The following is a 16,324-nucleotide window of genomic DNA, read 5'->3' on the forward strand; positions in this document are numbered from 1 at the left end:
ATATAAAAATTGGTGTATCTCCAAAATAAAACTATGAAGACACTCAAAATAAATTTCCTGTTGTTGTAAACTATTTTTTGCAACTTTTTTGTATTTAAAGTTTTGAGGGATAAACCTCTTAAATTTCTCCAAGTAGAAATATATGTAAAAAAAAACCAAAAACGATTTTCAATTTTTTTGTAGTTTATTGCACTTTTTTGCAATTAATGTAGTTACTATGGACTTAATGCATACATAGTATTAAAATATGGGCTATAACAGTTGTATAGCAACTTGAAATGCTCCCACAAATGGCACTACAACATGTAAAAAAATAATATAAGCTCTGGCGGACTTGGTTCTATAGTAGGTCTTAAAGGGTTAAATAAATATCGTCAAATAATCGAGATCTCAATTTCAGTGAAAATAATCGTGATTATCATTTTTGCCATAATCGAGCAGCCCTACATTAGCGTCAGCTGTTCACTGCGAGGGAAGAAAACTTCTTTTTACAGCGAAAAACCCCGTAACTTCCAAGCAAGTACGCTAGCACGGAATAGGAAATTCACAGACAAACTTGCGGATTCTTCCACTGACCGCTGCGGCACACCTGCACCAGGGCAAACCTCCGCCTAATATACTCCGCCGGTGAAAATAGAGCAACAGGACCGCTGAGTCTTTGATTTTATTTATTTTCTGCTGTGTTTTACTTGCATTTATTTGAAAAAGTGTAAACACAAAAACCTATTTTATGTTATGTGCTGGAATGTACAGAAAATAGGTTTAAATATTAAACAAATTTCTTCCAGTCAGAGAATGTTGCATATAATTAAATTTTTGCTTGATGCATGAAGTTAAAAGATTAAAACTAATAAAACAAGTTTTAAAAAGAGACTTTTTCCATTTGAATACATTTTATGTGATGAATTGTGCAGAAAAAGTAGAATTGGGCTGAAAGATCTATCGCTTTATCACCTATTCAGGTTGTAAATCATGTTTTTAAAAAGTAACTAGGTAATTAATTCCTTTTAAAAATAAGTAATCAGTAAAGTAACAGGATTACATTTGGGGGGAGTAATCAGTAATTAGTTACTGATTACTTTTTTCAAGTAACTTGACCAACACTGATTGTGACAAAACAAGACAGAGGGTTAGCCAGAGTTAGCCCATCAGAAGATGCACCTGGCCTTGCACCTGTTGAAAGTCTAAACTTTAATGACACGTTGATTGTTTAATTTAAAGGTTCTTATATAAAAACAGCCAATACTGAACATCATATCTAAAAAAGAAAATGAAGCTTAGTAAAAGTATGCTGCAAAAAAATATGTAATGAAATGGTTAACAAGAAACACAGGTCCTCGAAAATGCAGTAACCTGCTGTCCCTTACTGAGCTATATACCTTCTTTTACCATCATTTATGTTGTTTCCTAACAGTCCAGACACTGAGCTTAACATATAGACGTCAGTTGACACGTGATCAAACTCCCTAAATAGGACATGCTGTGTCATTTGTGGTTGGCCAATCAAACACAGTCTTCTTTGAAAAGCAAAGACAGGTTCAAGAATCTTTTCATTCAGCACCAGAGTCTGAACACGATGGCATCTGCGCAGTTTGTCTTCTATCTGACATGTTTGTTCTTGGGGGAAACAGGTGAGTTTTTAAAAACTGCAGTATAAAACTTTTACCATCCTTTCATGTGTCTCAAATGTTCATTTACGTTCTTTCATTTTATTTCAGCTCACACAAATGACCTCAAATTCTCCTTGTCTCTTCATCAAGAAAGACATTTTGTATCAGCTAATACTGGGGACGATGTGACTCTGCGCTGTTTCTATGAAGGTAACGATGTGGCAAGGCTTTACTGGTATAAGTTACATTTGGGAAAGGAATCAAAGCTCATTTGCACTATCACAGTGGACAATCAAGCCATGTTTCATGATGAATTCAAGAGTGATCCACGATTCACAGTGAATTCTGAAAAAGGAAAAATTGACTTAAAGATAGAAGATCTGGACATTTCAGACTCTGCTACTTACTATTGTGCAAGCAGCTATGGGTACATGTTTGCATTTGCAGAGGGTACTGTCATTGATGTAAAAGGTTCAGGGTCGAACATCCCAACTTTAGTGCAGCAGTCAGCATCTGAGACCATCCAACCAGGAGGCTCTGTGACTCTGAACTGTACAGTACACACTGGGACCTGTGATGAAGAACACAGTGTTTACTGGTTCAGAGACTCTGAAGATTCTTTCCCAAGAATCATTTACACCCATGGAGGCAGGAATGATCAGTGTGAGAGGAAACCCAACACACAGACACACACCTGTGTCTACAGCCAATGAAGAGCCTGAATATGTCTCATGCTGGGACCTACTACTGTGCTGTCGCCTCATGTGGACACATACTGTTTGGAAACGGGACCAAGCTGGAGTGTGAGTAACTGTTTTGTTTATATATTACAATCTTACATAGCAGCAAGCTACAGGATCTATAATATTTTGTGGTGTCTGTCCACAGATGAGAGGAACTGTTGTGTCTTTGTGTATTTCTTGAGTGGAGCGTTGGCATTCACCACACTTCTAAATGTTTTAATGGCTTTCATATTGTATGTGACCCACAAGAGAAACAGCACCAAACACGCAGGTACTGCAACCTTTATTGTTATTGACATTAACTACTCAGTACTGACAGAGCTTTACAGTAAGAACATTTTATTTGTTTTTCTTCAGAGTCTCGTTCAAGAATTTCTCCTGTTTCTTCAGCAGTCGCACAGGTAATTTTTTGGGGGTTAACATTAAAATGTTAACATAACTGGAACATTTTGGACTCAGTTTGTTTTCATTTTTATTTATTTTGAGCAATTTTAAATAATTTTGCATTTGATATTTTATAATCAGGTCGCTCAAAATGAAGAAAACATCCATTATGCCGCTTTGAAGCACCACAAGGCTGACAGACCAAGAAGACTGAGAAACAACAGCAAGGCTGAATGTGTCTACTCAAGCATAAAGCAGTAGAAGTGGACGTGTTTCTTATCTATATCAATACTTTAGATGTCTTTAAAGCGTTTGTTGTTTGTTTGTCTGTTCATAAGATGAGCAGTCCAGCTCTGTATCAGTCTCTACCAAATACAAAACAGTTTTTGCTTTTAACATAGGTAAGAGTTTTGAAGCTGGACTGGAGGTCAGAGTTAGATCACATCAAGTGTAGCGAAGGTTAATATGACTTTTAACTGATGATGCTTAGAGTCATTCACTTAATTCCACCCTTATTCCAACGTTATGCTTTCTAAAAAAAAAAAGACAGTATAAAAAGTGTCAGTGTAGAGGATACAAATCAGCCACAACATCTCATGAAACATCTGCTTACATCTTGTGAAATTCAGTTATGTATATTCACAAAGAGCAGTAAATGTCATAGCAGCAGGAGCCCAGATCGACTGATCGCATTCTGTACACTAAGAAAATCTAATATAAATTACTGTTATGTGTGCAGAGAATCTGCATCGGGCAGTGTTTCATAGTCATGACTTAAATCCATTTGCATTGGAAAATATATTTAAAAAGGATGATAATTTTTCACTACAAAAGTTCATGGACGAGTTGAAGGTATTACTGTTATACATGACCTGTATTTTTACATAGATGAAAATAGAACCTTCCCAAATTTAGGATTTTTTTTTTTTTACATGGTTACATTGGGCACTGATTATACTGGCGTTGGTGTATGTCGTATGTGATCAGCTATTGAACATGTGCATTTTATTCTATTAAGCCTGGTGAGCAGTTTTGTTCTGCTCTGTTTTTGCTTGTTTGATGTTTTTGTTTACATTTCAAAAGTGGAATTATTAAAAGAAATGTAAAAATACAGTTAACAAAAAAATATTTCCATTTAACACTGTTTTCATAAAGCTGCTAAACACAATGTTTGAGAACATGAATGTAATTAATTTTTGACATTGTGTTTTAGAACTGTAATCTTCTATAATCTTTCTCATTACTTTTACCATATTAACATTCAGATTTAGGACTTGATATTGCTTTATATGCACTATATGGATTCAAATATGGGGCCAACTAAACATTGCTGCAGGAGCTGCTCATCCATGGAAATACATGCCACAAAACTCCCAGTACGCATTTGTTCTGTCAGCATTCATGCTAGACGAGGATTGAAACTCTTCTTGATTATGTAGAGCATTAGCAACCTTCATGCACTATGCGCCGCTCAGGTCACACACTTTGTTCTCAATGTGTATCTCTCATCACGTTTTGACACTATGCTGTGAATGTGAAGCTCTTTCTTTGCATACAGTGTGACTTTAAATCAGCCAATCAAATACAGTCTTGCCCCTGAAGACACTATGAACAGAAAGATTCTTTCCATTCAAGTCACGGATTTGAACATGATGATATCTCCACCATCTGTTTTCTATTTGATGCTTTTGTTCTTTGGGGAAATGGGTGAGTTGTGTTTTTTCCTCAGTAACGTTTATCTTTTAGAGATCAAGGTCACTGTCAGTGATGTTCCTACGTGTTTCTAAATCAGTTGTCTTTGCTTTTTTCCTTCTATCATTTCAGCTCAGAAGAGTCATCAACTCTCATCTGTTCGTCAAGACAGAGTTTTTATATCCACTAATGTCGGGGAGAGTGTAACTTTGCAGTGTTTCTATGAAGGTGAAGTGGTAGCAAGGTTTTACTGGTATAAGCAAACCCTAGGCGAGAAGCCAAGACTCATTTCTAGCTTCTTTTCGTATCATAAAAATGGCACTTTTTATGATGAATGTGAGAACAATCCACGCTTCACACTGTCTACTGAAAAAGCTCAAAACCATTTGACGATAAAAAATCTTCAGGTTTCGGACTCAGCTACCTATTTCTGCGCGAGTAGCTTTTCGGTAAGTTTTGAATTTGCAGAAGGAATCACTGTGAGTGTTAAAGGTTCAGGTTTGAACAGCCGGCCTTTAATTCAGCAGTCTGCATCTAAGACCATCCAACCAGGAGGCTCTGTGACTCTGAACTGTACAGTACACACTGGGACCTGTGATGAAGAACACCGTGTTTACTGGTTCAGAGACTCTGAAGAGTCTCATTCAGGACTCATTTACAGCCATGGAGGCAGGAATGATGAGTGTGAGAGGAAACCAAAGACACACACAAACACCTGTGTGTACAGCCTGCCAATGAAGAACCTGGATGTTTCTCATGCTGGGATCTACTACTGTGCTGTTGCCTCGTGTGGATACATGCTTTTTGGAAACGGGACCAAGCTGGACTTTAAGGGTAAGTACAGTTAAGAAAAGTTTTTACTCCCACTTTGAAGTCAATATTTTAACAAAGTTGAAAACTCCGTAATGTCTCCTGCTGTTTGAATATGTAGACAAGCTGGACTCTCTTCTCTTGGCGTATGTCTTACATGGAGCAGTCGCATTCAATACAATCCTGATTGTATTTCTAATTTCCTCAATGAGTTTGAAGAAGATAAAACACTGTCTCTGCACAGGTAACTTGTGCTGTAATGTATGCATATATACAAGATGCATATACACTGAATTTCATGTTACTTTGATATCAAATCTATTCTTTGGCTTTCCAGAATCTCACAGAAGATTTTCAGATCTCACCATGACAAATGAAACGGTAATGTCTTCTTGGATTGATGGGAAATTGTGTTGTTGTTTTTCCCCCACTAACCACATTTGTGATTTTCATCTTTTCTTTACCAGGGCTATGAAAGTGCGAACAAGATCAACAACACAGGAAGACAGGGGGATGACACCTGGAGTGAATGTGTTTACTTCAGTGTAAATTAGTAAAACTAATGTTTCATCTGTGTTTAACAGAACAAGAGATCATGCTTTCTCATTTTAAAGTATATCATGGTAAAGTTTTCAAACATCTGTGATGACTGTAGAGTTTTGCATCAAAAAATTATTAAACAAACCTTTCAAAAGAAAATGAACACAAGTGGATTTCTGATATACACTCACTTGTCAGTTGGAGACAACTTTTTGCCTTCAGAGCTGCCTTTAACCTTACATGCTGTTTATATTCTAGGCCTTCACAAGACTCATAAATGTATACAACAGATTTTGAGCTACAGATCAATTAAAATGTATAAATACCCTGTCTGACATGAATAAATGTATGATTAATCCTAGTGTGTGGTGACTTTTACAGAAAGCTAAGCATGATGATTACAGGCGGACCACCACTGACCGCTTTCATGAGCTCAGAAACACAGACCTGGATTTTGAGTTTATTAAAATATATAAATAACAACAAAATCAGCTGAATGAAATGGTTTGAACAGTGTGTGATGGATAAAATCTACAGGGGACAAAATAAAAAATTAAGCTTGTTAAACACTTTACATTCAGACATTCTCATAGATGCTAATCTAACGTGTCTGTTTTATTAAACTGGACACAGTCAGACCAGCCATCCCCTCTCCATCACGCTCAGCTTCCTTTGCTAACATACTAAAGGAGGTACTAACAACTTTTTTACCCTCCAGCTTCTTTACATCAGACATGTTGGCCAAGGTGATTGGCAAGAAGAAACTCATCTGTTATGATGATGCCTCAGTTGCTAATGCTAATGCAACACAAAGCACAGATCATGGATCGAAAAACACTGGAAACAGAGCCATTCCCAGCTTGCCTAGCATGCTGGTGTCCCATCAGTTTACCTTGAATGACAAGTGGTTTTTGCACAATGAACATGCACAAACCACAAGAAAAAAGCTGCTGACCTCAGTCATTACAGTCAATTTTGAATGTATCACCATGAATATAGCGGAGATTTCATCAACAAATCTGACTATGGACAAATGATGGTAGAAATGTAAAAGATTGACAGGAGAGGAGCTGTATGACAGCGCTGCCTGAGATGAAAGGTGAAAGGTGAAAGACTGATTTTCTTTGGTACTTTTAATTTATGCCCATTTTTAGAGAAAAACATTTATGTTCAAACAATTTCATGTTCTGTTTTTTCATAAGATATAAAAACATAACAACCATAATAGTTTAATTATATTTTACCTAAAGTTGGAGAGAACATTCTATAAATGCTGTGATTTATTGAACAAAACCTTTTTAACTGCCATCTATAATAACCAATATCAGTTCAACATAGTGATGTTCGATTCGTGAACGAATCGTTCAATACTCGAGAATCACTTTACTGACTCGTGAATCATGATTCACAAGCCCAACTGACTCACTGACTCATCCCTGTTTCGGTTAGCAAACTAATTCGCTTAGTAGAAATATATCTAGCTTATAATTAAAATTGTGGGGGGGGGGGGAGACACACAACAGCCAGTTTCTTAACAAAAGCATTTCTGCTCTGAACTGGAAGAAAAAACCCTGAGTAGAAGCTCACATCAAGAAAATAGCTCCTCGGTTCACAGTAGCATCGCTCTGCTAACATGCTAACAGCACATTTGAGCTACTCACCGTTGTCACTACCCGATCCGTACCGGAAACCCGATCGGTACCCCGCATGCGCAAATCTTATGTCACTTCCTCTCTTTGCCAACATTGCGACATTTAATATATTTGAATGATACGGTTAGCGCCCAGTTAGCTCCTAGCATTTCTCAACAGCTCTGCCTCCTTTTCGACTGCCCGGGACATTTAAACAATGGACACCTCCGTATACAAACAAATTCATGCTTTTCTCCTCAACAGAGAGCGTCCCCCGATTGAACAACAGCGCCGTAAAATAAGAAGAATGTGTCACGTGAAGATTCATCAGCCGGATTAAGTGTTTACTGACAATTGACAGTGATAGCAGACATCATCATCACTATTCCAGTCAATCCTCTCCAAACAGACAAGCATAAACACACTCGACTATCACGAAATCAAATTTAACACACGTTTGTAATGACGCCAATTCAGTTTAAAATAGGGTTCATTCGCTCGGTCAGCAGGTGGCAGTATCCTCGTACACTGGGGAGTAAACTGCCATTAAACGAACAGAAGAAGAAGAAAACATCTGCACATGCGCGGTATGGATCGGGTAGACCCGATTTGTACGGTCCGACTTTGCACATGCGCAGTAAGGATCGGGGAGTCCCGATCCTTAAGTATCTTTTTATTTTTCGTTTTTTGTCTACATTGTACTGAAATGCTTCATTATTGCAAACATTTTAAGATATACTTATTATTCTTAATGTCTTAACAGATACTCTAACCCATAACTATCGTAAAATGCTACGACCGGAAGTAGACACCTTTCGTGCATGCGGGGTACCGATCGGGTTTCCGGTACGGATCAGGTAGTGACAACCCCCTCCCTTCCTGTGTTGAATCGTAAGCATAAGCAAATCACTCAGGACTCGCTCACCCCCTCCCTCCTGTGCTGAATCATAGAGCGAACGAATCACTCAGGACTCGCTCACCCCCTCCCTCCTGTGCTGAATCATAGAGCGAACGAACAAATCACTCACTCACTCACCCCCTCCCTCCTGGCTCACAGCGTCTTCTTCTTCTTGGTTGGCAACCAATGTTAAGGCGCATTACCGCCCCCTGGCTCACAGCTCAGTGGACATTTAGATGAGAAAATATATATTTAACACATTTAAGGAAAATACTAATAAAATAAAAATAAACAAAATAAATGTTTATTAAGCAATTTTGATAGGAAATTGCTTAATTTTAGAAATGTTTTTGCTCTTTTTTGCTCTATAAAATAGTTGGGTTTTTTTTTAAGAATCATTCATCTTAGCAGTGGGATTTACATGAAAAAAGAAACAAATTAAGTTTGAGTGAAAATGTAAATTTTTTGCACTCTCTGTAAATCCCACTGCTAAGATGAATGATTTTCAGTGAATCAAATGACTCAAAAAACCCGATTCACTTTGGTGAGTGACTCATTAAAACTCGATTCAGTAAAAAGAATCAAATTTACCATCACTAGTTCAACATTAGTTAGAGAAAACAAACTGTTTGCTTATAGTTATCTAGTCTGTGCATTTAAAACAGCTGTGGGAAATCTGTGTTTGGGATTTGCAAATACTTCCCACATCATTATTACTATTATTATCATTGTTGTTGTTGTTCACAATTAAGTGTAGTCCATTAATAATAGCTATAGCCAATACTTACAAACAGAATGGCATTTGGCTGGGAAGTAAACTCCAGATGTTGGCTTCCATTAACATTCTCACCACAACTGAAAGACTGTAGCTATGCTGTCATCTCAGATATAAAGATGAAGGCTTGGGTAGCTCTCTGAGGGACCAGAGTGAGATGAGGATGGGGAAGAAGAAGAGCACATAAATGTAAAGCACACAGAATAGAAGCTGACTGACTCACAGAAAGTGGTCCAAAAAAATATTGGACTACAGTAATAATGTCAGTATTGAATAAGAAGAACAGACTAACATCCAAATATCCACGAATTGCTGCAGTGCAACAATCCCACCAATAACCAGTGACTGCACGAAGATCAGTAAAGCACACTGCAATGAAACTGACAGACTCATTGAAGGTGGGATAGAAAGTGATTGGGCTGGGATTTGCAACAGTCCCAGTATATGTTATTGGCGTCTGCCATTTTACTTCTTTTTCACCGACTAAAAGACCATTCATACTTCAAAGCGACTGGCTCAGTTGTGTGCTGTGTCTCTATTCAGATTTTCAAAATTTTGTACTGTCTATTGGCTTAATGGCAGATTTGACACACTCTGTTCTCTCTTGTATGTTGATAGTTGTGAGTTCAAATGCAGCATAAAACATCTTTCACCATGCCGTCTTTCTTTTTGTGTGTTATGTTGTGTATTACATATCAACACAGTTTTTAGAAATCTTTTTTTCTCTCCTTATAATCTAAAGCACAAACTGTCATTTCCCCATGTACACAATTATTTCATGCTGCAGAGGGACTGCTTTACTACAACAAGGTAAATGACCCTGAACAGTGAAGGCGACTACACTTTGAATACAAATCAAAGGTGGCATCAAGAGAGGTTGAAGTCAAACAGAGTTGTAAGGAGAAAAAGTAATAGAATGAATTCCTCTGTGATTTAGTTGAAAAGGAATTATGCTAAAATGAATGTTCATGTGAGAATGTGCTAAAGACAAATCTAATTGAAGTAGTGATGAAAAAAGGGATGAAACGATTTTCAAGTTTAAACTTTGTTTTAAAACATGTATGTGGGGAAATAGAGAGAGAATGATAGGGTTTGGCTGGACAGCAGAAGATTTCATGTAAACAACATGATTGTCTGTCTAGATAAGGGGGAGAGGTGTGTGGGCTCTTGACAGAGCATACATTAAAGCACCCATAGACATTCTTGAACGGTTCCCTGCGCCTTCTGTAAGATGAGCAGTTGGAAATTCCAGCAGAGATGCCAGTGGGATCATTCGCTGCCCAGATGTTGGATTTCCAAATTGGACTTTGGCTCTGCTCATCATCATCATTGGTGTTTTGGATTGTATTTCTGAGAAGAATTTGTACTTTCATTGCTTACATGGTGGATTGCAGCTTCCCAAGCTTCTCGCAGCCTTTCCCAACTATGTGAAGATTTGGGATCCCACTGTATTCCTGAAGGGCTGAATATCCACAAAGTCCTGCTTTCCTGTTAGATTATTTTGTTTAACATTGAACGATGTGCTCTCTAGTGCTCTCTCCTCCAAGCTTGCTCCAAGTAAAAGTAAAAATGTGAATCTTATGAATCCTACACCAGCCCTTTAAAAATAACAGTCCCATGGCCATACAAATCCAGGCCTCTAAAATCAGCCCAGAAATTCCAAGGACCACAACTGAGAGGGGAGTTCCTGCTAACGGTGTGGCTTATCAGATGAAACAGGGAAGACACACCTGGACTTCTAGGCAGTGAGAACTGGGCGAGTCCTCTCACCCACACCAGTTCCATCTGAACTCTGCATTGCCTTGGCTAGTACTCATAGGGTCAGAGGATGGGATGTTTTAAACAGAGAGCCGACACAGGCATGTTGCATTGGGGTGCTGGTTCTGCAGATCTACACTACACTGTAAAAAAAAAAAAATCCTAGAAAAACAGTAATATTCCGGCAGCTGGGGCGCCAAAATAATACCAGAAAATAACAGAAAATAACTTTCTCATAAAAATATGATTATTTTCAGAAATGACAATACAGTTTGTTGCCCTAATTTTACATGGGATTTTGCCTTTTTCAAGTGCTTTTAAACATTAAATTAGGAACATTTTAATCTGATTAAACAATGAAATTACCTATAAACAAGGTCAATGAATGTGGCAATATGAATAATAATACTTAAATGTACAGAAATATACAGTTAACAGTTGGTTTAAATAATAATGGATTGCATGCCCTGGGACAGACTGACAGAGGCGAGGCTGCCATATCGCACCATCGGCCCCTCTGGCCATCACTAGTAGGCGGTAGGTGAAGTGTCTTGACCAAGGACGCAACGACCAAGAGTGTCCGAGCCGGGGCTCGAACCAGCAACCTTCTGATTACAAGATGAACTGCCAACTCTTGAGCCACGATCGCCCTAAATAACAATAATAATAATAATTATTTGATGTAAAAAAAGTTACAATCATGTAATCATCAGTTAGAATCATGTTATATATTTTTCCATAGCATTTCATTTCAATTTAACACTTCAATCTTTGAAATAACGGACAAATATTTGTGAAATTATGATACATTCGTGAATGTATTTTAACAATCTAAATATGCATATGTACAGACAAATACATTTAAAAAACAAGAAAATTGTTTTTTGATTTTATGTTAATTTACATTTGAAATGTAAAATCACAGTTTCTTTATGTAATTTTAATGATATTCTAAAAAAAACAGAACAAAACTGTAAAATACACAGTAAAATACTTTTATATTTTTATATTATATATATTTTTTTACAGTGTAGTAAATAGCACAAAGAAAAAACCACAGGATCATACAGTGACATTTCCCAAATGGCACTTCTTCAGTTCCTCGTTCTAATTTCTTTCTTTGACTCATCTCCTAACATCTAGCAGTACTATACTCACTGTTTTAGAGTAATGTCAATTAATATAATATTTGACAAATGCATCAAAGATCGGAAAAAAACATTGATAAAATTGGTCATCATGAATAACTGTGGATAAATATGATTTATATTGCTGGAACCAGTATGGATTTATTTTTAACCCTGTTAAAAATAAGCTGGTTTTAAGATACACAAAATATTGCAGGTTAAAGCGTGAAATATTTTGCATTTTTCAAGGAAATGAATAACTGAAAAAAAATTCTAAATCTCTTAAATGCATTTAAAAATAACCTTCAGTTTACTTATGAATAGAATAAAGAAACTGTACACTTCCTTGATATGTAGGTTACATGTAAGAGTGGCTAATTGATCACTTTCGTATATAGTAAAGATGGTGATAGAAATACATTATTTTTAGCCACTAGTGCAAATCCAAAGTCACTTCAGACATGCTTATCTGAAAGTTTCCTTATGCTCTTATTTGATCCAAGGTGTTTTTTGTTTAATATGCATTTTTTCCCCAATGAACCTCCTCTCTTGATTTGAACTAGTTACAAAAAAATGTCAATAACAACATGTAAGAACATGCACACAGAAAAGGGTAAAGATTATAAGTTCAGGCAGTGGCGAAGGAAATTGGTACTGCCAGCAGTGTCCTTCACCACTGAGCTATTTGTTGTACAAACAACACTTACACTAAGTTGAAGTTGCTACATTTTCCTGTACTAGACTAGATATTAAAAAATAATATTTAGATCAGTGAGATCCGTGAAGTGCAATCCGAGTAAGACTGAGTGGTCAGTTAAATTTCAATAACTTGAAGTTCAGTGGAAAGTTCAAGAGCCACTTTGTTGTCCATGTGAATCTCTCATCACGTTTTGACACTATGCTGTGAATGTGAAGCTGCTTCCTTGCATACAGTGTGACTTTAAATCAGCCAATCAAATACAGTCTTGCCCCTGAAGACACTATGAACAGAAAGATTCTTTCCATTCAAGTCACGGATTTGAACATGATGATATCTCCACCATCTGTTTTCTATTTGATGCTGTTGTTCTTTGGGGAAATGAGTGAGTTGTGTTTTTTCCTCAGTAACTTTTATCTTTTAGAGATTAAGGTCACTCAGTGACATGAGTTCTACTTTTTTAAAATCAGTTTTCTTTGTTTTGTTTCTTTCCTTCTATCATTTCAGCTCCGAAGAGTCATCAACTCTCGTCTGTTCGTCAAGACAGAGTTTTTATATCCACTAATGTCGGGGAGAGTGTAACTTTGCAGTGTTTCTATGAAGGTGAAGTGGTAGCAAGGTTTTACTGGTATAAGCAAACACTGGGAGAGAAGCCAAGACTCATTTCTAGCTTCTATTCGTATGATAAAAATGGCACTTTCTATGATGAATGTGAGAACAATCCACGCTTCACACTGTCTACTGAAAAAGCTCAAAACCATTTGATGATAAAAAATCTTCAAGTTTCGGACTCAGCTACCTATTTCTGCGCGAGTAGCTTTTCGGTAAGTTTTGAATTTGCAGAAGGAATCACTGTGAGTGTTAAAGGTTCAGGTTTGAACAGCCGGCCTTTAATTCAGCAGTCTGCATCTGAGACCATCCAACCAGGAGGCTCTGTGACTCTGAACTGCACAGTACACACTGGGACCTGTGATGAAGAACACAGTGTTTACTGGTTCAAAGACTCTGAAGAGTCTCATTCAGGACTCATTTACAGCCATGGAGGCAGGAATGATGAGTGTGAGAGGAAACCAAAGACACACACAAAAACCTGTGTGTACAGCCTGCCAATGAAGAACCTGGATGTTTCTCATGCTGGGATCTACTACTGTGCTGTTGCCTCGTGTGGATACATGCTTTTTGGAAACGGGACCGAGCTGGATTTTGGGTGTGAGTAGAAGCTTAGCACACATTTCTTTTACTGATGAATAGTTCTGTTTACAATTAAAATGTTATTACAAATTGGAAAAGCTGCTAACATAATATCTTATTGTCATATTTGTTACTGCAGCTCAGGAGACTTTTCTTCTCTCTGTGTATTTCTTAATTGCTGCCTTGGCATTCACCACAATCCTGATCTTTATACTGGCTTTCTTAATTTATGGTATAAGCAGACAGCAGTGTACAGGTAAATGTTGCTGTTCATATATTGTTTATATAAAATTACCATCCAGTATGGTTGAAATATGATTTGTGTGTCTGTGTGTTTGTTTCAGGGTCTAATGCAAGATTTTCAGCTTCCTCTATAACAAACACAGAGGTAGAATAATACAATTCTAAATCATTTTGTTATTATGACAAATATCTGTCATTTTTAAAATTTTATAACATGTGCCATATTGTGATTTGTGGATTTATTTCATTATCAGAATTGTGAACCTGAAGAAACCCTTCATTATGCTGCTTTGAGGGTAAAAAAGACCAGCAGATCTACAAGAAAAAGAGAGAATCCAGAGGATAAATGTCTGTATTCTAGTATCAAATAATAAAACTTTACATGTTTACTTCTGTGTAATAGGGCTTAAGCGTAGCAGTATCATGTGTACTTTTGTCTCAAATATGACTCGTTTAAAAGTACATTGGTTGCTGTATTTCTCTTCTTTTTCTCATTTATTGCTAATATAAATTACAACTGAAAAGTTGATTATAACATCGCATATTTGCTGAATGTCCGAACATTAAATGCTTGTTTTCTTTTTTTATTCACAGAGTCTATATTTCCTAATTGGCTGATAAATTATTGACATACTAAAACGGTATCATTTTAATATGAAATTTGTTATGTCAATATCCAGTATTTGCTACATACATAAATATATGTAACAAATACTCTTGGGCAAGATACTAATGCCAAATTGCTCCCCAATGCATTCACTGAAGTATGAATGTGTGTGAATGTTAAATAGAAATCATTTACATTGTGTAAATGTGTGAATAAGGCAAGTTGTGTAAAGTGCTTTGAGTGTTCAGTTAGAGTTGTATCAAGTTGTACAGAATATCATTACAGTTCATGTCAAAGACAAACAGTTTCTATTAAAGTGTCGATCTGAGCAACCAACATTAAGTTGTTGATTTCCACAAGTTTATACTTATTTATAATAATAATGATAATATTTGTATGAGTATAATAATATTTGACAAAAAAGTACTTAAGTATTTGGAGGTCTTGTTAGTTTTATCACTGATTTTGATCATTCTATTATAGATCGTAAAATTAAAATTAGAATAGAATAAATAAACGGTATACCAACACCACACCTAACACATCTGAAGATGTTATTTTTGCAGAAGAACATTATGAAAAGTTCAAAATTGATTTTGAATAATTTGTGGAATTTGTTTCACAATAAATGTTCTGTTTTTATTAGAGATGGCACGATACCACTTTTTTATGTCCGATACCGATAACGATATCATAAATTTGGATATCTGCCGATACCGATATGAATCCGATATAGTGTTTTTTAATCAACAAAACTGTTTTTTAAATATCTTGCTGCATTTTGTATAAGTTCATACTCAAGTTTAAAACAACAACTACACTAAAGCTATTCTGTTATACCTGTATACAAAAAAAATATTTCATAGTTCAGCAATACTGATCAATCTAATAAACTTAGACCTACACCATCCTCCCTATTCTGGTATTTTAAAGAGTACTTAGCGTAAATATTAAGCAACCTAACTAATAGGGTTCCAACTCCCAGCAACAACAAAAATAAATAAATAAAAAATAGGGAACCACCCCTCACGCGCCACCTCATGATGCTTAATCGACGTAATCAACCTTAATTTGATGCAGTGTGAAAAAAAAATGCACAGAAATCAATTATTTTTCAAGAAATATTAAATAGATTCAACATCTTTCTTCAACAAAATTGCAGACTGCACAGATGGTACCTTCCCAAAGTAAAAAGTACTATAGCTTACTAGGGTATATATATTAGACTTAATAGTCACTATATACAGTAATTGACTTCTATTCATTTTACATCAAATTAAAACTTTGGGTGTCAGATAATTATTTATTAAAAGCTCGACATTTTAAATGAGAATAAGAAAGAAAAGTATGTCTTTGTGCCCCCTTTTCCCTGTTCATGCCCTATCGGCCCCCCTGGCTAAACTTTGCTAGATCCGCCCCTGCACAGTTACCAGCGTCAGCTACATAAAAAAAGATCCTGGTGTAGAAAGAAATATTAAATAAATTCTAACAACAGCTGATCAAGCTTAAACGTTCTGCTGTTGTTCAGCCGCTGGTTTGCTCTTTCTGGTGCAAAGTGGACCAAAAACAAACAAGAGAGACGGACTCGCGACAGAAAAGCCGATCAGCTGATCAGTTT

At 36.5% G+C, this 16,324-nt stretch overlaps 2 protein-coding genes and 1 pseudogene across 4 annotated transcripts; all 3 read left to right on the top strand.

Moving 5' to 3' along the window:
- The first annotated feature begins 1,576 nt into the window (after positions 1-1,576).
- LOC146675382 (uncharacterized) lies at positions 1,577-3,219 on the top strand (annotated as a pseudogene). Its single transcript, XR_014910267.1, has 5 exons — positions 1,577-1,631; positions 1,719-2,413; positions 2,499-2,624; positions 2,711-2,754; positions 2,879-3,219. The product of XR_014910267.1 is annotated as an uncharacterized LOC146675382 (transcript).
- Positions 3,220-4,384: 1,165 nt separating this feature from the next.
- LOC146675383 (immunoglobulin kappa light chain-like) lies at positions 4,385-5,793 on the top strand. Its single transcript, XM_085401156.1, has 5 exons — positions 4,385-4,444; positions 4,562-5,263; positions 5,361-5,483; positions 5,577-5,620; positions 5,707-5,793. Exons 1-5 carry the CDS (start codon positions 4,387-4,389, stop codon positions 5,791-5,793), a joined length of 1,014 nt encoding a protein of 337 aa, XP_085257282.1. The 5' UTR covers positions 4,385-4,386.
- A 7,199-nt stretch (positions 5,794-12,992) lies between these two features.
- Positions 12,993-14,470, top strand: LOC146675384 (uncharacterized). 2 transcript variants are annotated; one of them, XM_085402521.1, is made up of 5 exons: positions 12,993-13,050; positions 13,173-13,874; positions 13,996-14,112; positions 14,201-14,244; positions 14,354-14,470. In XM_085402521.1, exons 1-5 carry the CDS (start codon positions 12,993-12,995, stop codon positions 14,468-14,470), a joined length of 1,038 nt encoding a protein of 345 aa, XP_085258647.1. The 2 variants fall into 2 exon arrangements, with proteins under 2 accessions (XP_085258647.1, XP_085258648.1); XM_085402522.1 differs by having other exon boundaries at positions 12,996-13,054; positions 13,183-13,874.
- The last annotated feature ends 1,854 nt before the right edge of the window (positions 14,471-16,324 follow it).

Source organism: Rhamphochromis longiceps, linkage group LG3, assembly GCF_057381845.1.
Source record: "Rhamphochromis longiceps isolate RC_006_pf linkage group LG3, R_longiceps_female_GT1.1, whole genome shotgun sequence".
Taxonomy (NCBI): domain Eukaryota; kingdom Metazoa; phylum Chordata; class Actinopteri; order Cichliformes; family Cichlidae; genus Rhamphochromis; species Rhamphochromis longiceps.